This window comes from Musa acuminata, chromosome BXJ3-9 (genome assembly GCF_036884655.1).
Source record: "Musa acuminata AAA Group cultivar baxijiao chromosome BXJ3-9, Cavendish_Baxijiao_AAA, whole genome shotgun sequence".
Taxonomy (NCBI): Eukaryota; Viridiplantae; Streptophyta; class Magnoliopsida; order Zingiberales; family Musaceae; genus Musa; species Musa acuminata.
The window spans coordinates 7,910,809-7,917,154 of NC_088357.1; the positions used below are offsets into that span (position 1 = coordinate 7,910,809).

Genomic DNA, 6,346 nt, shown 5'->3' on the forward strand with positions numbered 1-6,346 from the left:
TAGATTTTGAGATTTGTGCCGACACTTGATTAGGTAAAAAGGGTAAGACTCCGAGTTTGCAGCGCTCCCAATTTCTCTCGCAGCACGACTTGCATGCATCTCTGCCTTTCCTTGTCTTCCTCTCTGTTGCCAAAAAATCTGAAACTGAAAGTTCCTTATAATACAGAATGAAAAGAGTCATTTACATACATACATGCACTGATCTCCATGTTCATAAGTTGTTCATTGAATCCAAGAACATAAAGGCCCGTTCTGGATAACAGGTCTAGGCCTATATAAGATCCATCAACACACATAGCAATCATGAGTAATGTTGTGCACGTCCATTAAACTGTATCTCAGTAACTATACTGAGGGCCTTTCAATAGTTATAAGCAGGACCAGCTCAGGTGTGTCAGTGCCAAACACTTCCTCTTCTAATAAACCGAATGTTCTCACTGTCATTTTTTCTTACCATGCATATATCTGTGGTTCACACAGTGGAACCGAAAAGCTCTGTTGTAGGCTAGAGGAAGAGCCTCATACATCTGGACAAATCACATTGTCCTGATATACGACTGCCGCAAATACAATGTGGACCTGAGCATCTCCTCTCTGGCACGGTAAGTTCTTAGGATAATAGTGGAAAGTTGATCGAATGTAACATTGCTAGAATCTCTGACCATTACATGTGCTAGAAGGCTGTAGCATATGATTGGACTATTTGGTCTGGAACGACAGGCAGCCAACGAACATTAATTAGCTGAATAATGTTGGCCTTCTCGTTCATCTATGATTGCCACATTAGCATGACATACGCATAAAACAAGCAGCTTGAGCTTTGTGTGTCACATGAGTGCCCTGAGCATCTAAGAAGAGTGTAGATTCAGCTACAATGGTCTGACAGTAAGGACATTGCTGGCCTTGAGAGAGATGTCAACCTTTTTTAACATTTGTTTCATCTCCAAGACGCATGCGTTTGTCGAAGTGAAAACCTGGATTCACATGTTACCTTGCTTTTGACGAGCAGGGAGATCACGACAGTAGCTCGAGACCCTTCGATGGCCAGTGGGGGACGGCAACAAGAGCTAGTGCCAAGTTCGTCTGTCTTTTGAGAAATCCTTCAATGGCCAACGACCCCATGCAAGAAATGCCATCGAGGAACGACAAGGTTAAACATCTTTGTCTGGATTAATTTAGCTCTCTTTCATTCTATAGCATTTTGCCGAGAATCCAACAGACTGATCCATTGACTCTCCAGCGTTTGGTCATGACGTTATATTGTGTTCTGAGATTCGACATCCCTGGAGGCGACATATATGCGCGTTCGTAGTTCAGTGACAGTATGCTAATAGTTAAATATCAATGTACGATCGTGAATCACAATCAAAATTTAGTAGCTCGTCGCATATACTCCTTGATATCATTGTCACACTGTCAGAAGTGGCGCCTACTGAGCCGTGAGCGGGTACTGGGCATCAGCAACAGCTTAGGTTGGCAGACGATGTCCCGTTGGAATTAAGACATGGAAGGACAAAGGTTAGTTACGAAACTGAGGGGTTGGCGGAGGGACCCTCGGGGTCACAAGAAGATAGATAGATGCAAAGGGACAGGAGGAAGCTCAAGCAGGGGCTTTCCTTTCTTTCAAGCACATCTAGTAAAACAATCCGCCAAAGACGGGGTCGTCTTCTTCTTTGCTGGGATATATAACTATCGAGAAAAATGAGTGGACAGTTTTACCGACGCCATGTTCAGAATAAAAAACGCAAACATACGAGGGAGGGACAGTGAGTAGCTGATACGACAACGACGGCAATTACGATACCACCATGCCTGTAAGCATGGTCGAATCATCTTCTACACGAACACACGTTTCTGTATATCCCGACGACTGTGTTGGATCTCTCAAGATCGAAGGATTGTAGCGTTGCTTAAGCTGTGTTGTGGAGCACAAACGCCAGATCTCGACTGCTCTTCGTGCATATTGATTGATACCTTGTGGCGTGCTGCAGGATGAGAAAGCCACAGCTGCCACCCCATACACATATGGGTCCCTGCATTAAATTTGAGATCCCCCACTCCCTCGAGTTCCGTTGACCACCTCTGGGAGTAATCTTGTACTGGCTCACTATTGAAGCAACCGGAACATTAACTAAAAGGCTGCTCAAGTTTTTATATCCTCTTCCGTGCCACCTATGAGTTGTTGTTAGGATTGCTATATATTTTTTATCATTAATCTTTGATTTTTTTTATTTTTGAAATTCTCCTCCCTTTTGCAACATGAGTATTGTGGGACGATGTGGTGCAAAATTCATAAGAAGGAATACAGTGTCGAAGGTCTCGGCGCATTAAAGATCACCAGAAGCTGCAGCTGGGGAGTAAACCGTAAGGTTGAGGCAGGTCAAACATGGTAACATGAATGCGTTGTCGGCTCCAAGGAGATGGTGGTTTATTTGCTGCGTTGCCTTGCCGATCGAGCACACCGCATCGATCGACCTCAACATGCAGATTACCACTCTTGTCTAAGCTTTGCCACCGCACGCCACAAACCAACGTCCGCTCGGCAGGTGCTCATGACTGCGATGATCTATCTATAGAGGGGAGTACACTAGATAAGCTGAATCAGCCCACGCGCGTCGCCACAAAGATGAGACTTCTCCTTGATACGATCGACTCAGCTGTGCATGTTCAGGGAAAAGGAACGGGTGGTTGGATCAACTGTAGGAAGGAATACAATAGTAGTATTCTTCGAACTCTTTGACTGGAACATCTCCTACATGTATATTTTCTCAGAGAACCTACTGTTAAAGGTGGTCAGAGTTCAGAGATAACGGACGTACAAAAGATTCCATGTCCCGGCCATCTCTTAACTTGTTAGGATTCGAAGTCAATTCGCGTGTAATTACTTACCTGGCTGAGCAAGCTCAGAGCAGCACCCCATACACAATAGTACAATTACCAGTCTTTATTTTATTTTGTTTCTCTTGTCGATAGTAGAAGGAGAAGGAGCAGATCAAAAGTCATTGCCATCATCATAAGAAATAAAGCTGCAACAGAGGGTAAGAGGACGCCCGAAGCTGTGTGGTGCAGTGGTGGGGGGGGCATTTAATTTGCGTGATTATGTGTTACCGAGGAATTTGATATCTCAGAGGACGTCCTTCCCGCAAGGGGACATGTCAGTCGTCGTACTAGCACTGTTTAGATTCTTGTTTCTCGTGCAGGCACGTGACCTCACCGCCTATTAATCTTGTGTGGTTGGCCGCTCCGCTCGCCGTCGTACCATTGCGAGGACGCGGATGGCTATAATCCATCTTACCCACTGCCGTATTTGTTTTTACCATATGGCAGGTTGTAATCATGAATTAGTATTGGATCCACGAAGTTTGAAGATCAACTATATGGAAAACCACCAAATAAAATGACTGAATGAGGTTAAGACTCGTTTAGGTCATGTTGACAAAGATTACTACGTACTTTTTCTGTCCAAACCTGCTCAGGCGTCACAAGCGTCCCTCGTGAACACCACCCTAAGTCTTGTAATATTTAGTGCTCCACCTTGATTCTCTGGTTTCGCTCAGCTTCTCTCTTGCCAAACACGTGTCATGTCAGTCCGTCAGCCTAGTTTGGTCCCTGAATATTTATGATCATAATTATCATTATTATTATTATTATTATTATTATTATTATTATTATTATTATTATCATTAGGATTAATTGGCATGACTATGGATGATAGCATGGTCCCTCCACCTCACTTGATTTCTCTCGCTTTTTTCTCTGTTTGGATAACACATTTTCTAAAACATTGTACCGTGTCCTTAAGCGTCTCCACATCGAAGATCTGAAGAACTCATGCATTAATTAATCAGGCAGCAACATCATGCGGTTTGGTGTTGTTCTGGTCACACCTTGATCGAGCAGATTGCCAGCACTTCGTTATCAGATGGACAACAACGTACTACATACGTACGTGAGACCTTTGGAGATATCAGCTCAGCCTACACCACACCGAACACTACTGTTGAATCAACAATGTTCACGCAGTTTTCCATCAGGAATCCCATACCGAACAGTAATATGTATGCGTGGTTGTTGGTGCCATCCAACACATACTTAAAAAAGCAATCTTACGAAGAAATAAACCTAAAAATGTGTTGTGTGTGCTGCTGTAAAATCACTAGCGACGACGCCTAATAACACAGACTGTCGGATGCGTCATACGTATACTACAACAAGCCCATGCATGCATGAATCATGCACGGGAACAGCATGGATGCATGTACGTAGCCCTCTTCTTCGAGATACACGGGTTTTACTCCCACCACAAGCGTTGGCCTCACGGATACCCGTCCGACCTCGCGTCGGAACCCCGCCACGGTTTGTTTCCTCCTAGACGGACACGCATCGTGTCGCGCGACTTCGTTGACCTTTAACCATTTCTGTCTTTTTTTTTTCTTTTTGCCAAAGAAAAGAAAAACTTGATTTATTCCAATTCCATATTTTATAATAAATATATATATATATATATATATATATATATATATATATATATATATATATATATATATATATATATATATATATGATAGAGAAAACAGAGAATTAACAACAATTATGTTGTTTTTGTTTTCTGAACCCATCCATCCACCCACCACTCGATGACTTCGATTCATAGAAGAAGCGGCACACGAAAGGGTATCTTTTTTTTGTTTTAATCCCTCTCGCTCAAAATATTATGCGTTTGCCCCGTTATTTGTTCTTTTATCCGCTGTGATCGCAGGAGGCGCGGAGGGTGGAAGTGGTCCGGCGCTTCTTGAGCTCCCGGCCGTCCGATGAGGATCCAACGGCCGTCTCGCTCTCGGAGCTCGAGGAGTGGCGGCCGAGGACGGTAACTGGCGTCTCGGGGCTCGACCCTTCGCCCATCCCGGCCGAATCATCGCAGCCGTCCGTCGCCGATGCTGTCGCGGCTCCCATCACGATGCTGCACTCCCACAACTTCTCCTTTGGAAAAACAATCAGCAAATACATTTAATTGGAAAAGAATTATAACTACGATAAATTGACGAAAAAAAAAGGAAACAAAGGTGGGGGTGGGGGTGGGGGTGGGGGTGGGGGGAGTACTTCATTTACGAAGTTGCAGGAGGAGACGGCGGCGCGGAAGGCCGGGAACTGGATGGGGAAGATTTCGTAGGCAGCGGAGAGCAGTGAGGATGCAGCCACCACCGAAGGTTTGAACTCCAGCATCTTGATCTCTGAATGATTTTTTTTTTAATTCAAGTAATTGCACAAATTTCTTCACGTAAAAATGGTAAATGTACGAAAAAAGTCGATCTTTTAGGGTACGATTTATGTGGAAGAATGATTTGATTACCGTTTTTAGCTTTGAGAAGGATTTGGGTGGCATGGGCTTTGAGGGCTTGAAGGAGAGGGGGTCGAGCCGGCGAGAAGAAGGAGATGAAGAAACTTAGGAAGGAAAAAGGGGTGACGGATCGCATCCTCCAATCCAAAGTCCCAAGCACCAGAAGCTCCATCCTCCGGATCGTTTGAGCGTCGAATATGAATCCTTCCTTTCCCTAGGAAATCCAAATGAAACAGTGAAATCGACCGATTTGACCTTACAATCTTGTAAAACAAAACGATGTTCGAGTACCTGGAAATTCGCGAGCATGAAGTTGGTCTTCTTCATCTTGGAGGCAAGGGAGAGGCAGGCGATAGAGAGCAACTGGATGATCCACGGCTTCTCTCTCTGCAGCAACCAGAGATATGAGGTCTGTTAGATCATGTATTCCTCGAAAGATTCGATTCGTTACCTTTTCCTGTTTATTCGATTGTTGCGATTCATACCTGGATTTTGCGCTTGGATAGGAACCGATCGATGTAGTTGATTGCGAGGTAAGCGACGAAGGGATCCAGATTGCAATCGAACTGCGCCTGCCAACGGAGACAAAACGCCGCAATGATTGAAGCAGAGCGACGGTAACAAAAACAAGATGCCTCTTTCTTCATCGCCTTCCTATCACGAATTCAATGTCTAGCCTTACCTGGAGGACCAAAGACACGGCGTCTCTCCGGGAGGAGAGATCGATGAGACCGACGGTGGAGATCATGTGGTCGGACTCCGCGGCGAAGAGCGCCGATATGGAGCCCCAGCCCTGGTGCTCGTCTTCGGAACTCGTCAGCGGGTTCTCAAGATCGAACTCCATCGCTCCTCTTCGAGTAGTATTGTATTTACCGATCGCAGGGGAGTAAGGGAAGGTAAAGGTAGAGTTTTTATGATGAGAACAGGCGAGAGGAAGCCATTACAGCGTAATATAAGGAACGCATGAGAGAGAGAGAGAGAGAGAGAGCGAAAAGGGTGTGGGGTGTG

General features: G+C 44.9%; 1 protein-coding gene across 1 annotated transcript; it reads right to left on the reverse strand.

The window, feature by feature from the left end:
* Nucleotides 1–4,581: 4,581 nt before the first annotated feature.
* Nucleotides 4,582–6,314, reverse strand: LOC135648322 (cyclin-D6-1-like). Its single transcript, XM_065165879.1, has 6 exons — nt 6,021–6,314; nt 5,824–5,910; nt 5,630–5,725; nt 5,351–5,552; nt 5,101–5,231; nt 4,582–4,980 (listed from the first exon to the last, which is right to left on the reverse strand). The coding sequence occupies exons 1-6, from the start codon at nt 6,180–6,182 to the stop codon at nt 4,741–4,743; spliced, it is 918 nt and encodes a 305-aa protein (XP_065021951.1). The 5' UTR covers nt 6,183–6,314; the 3' UTR covers nt 4,582–4,740.
* Nucleotides 6,315–6,346: the final 32 nt, after the last annotated feature.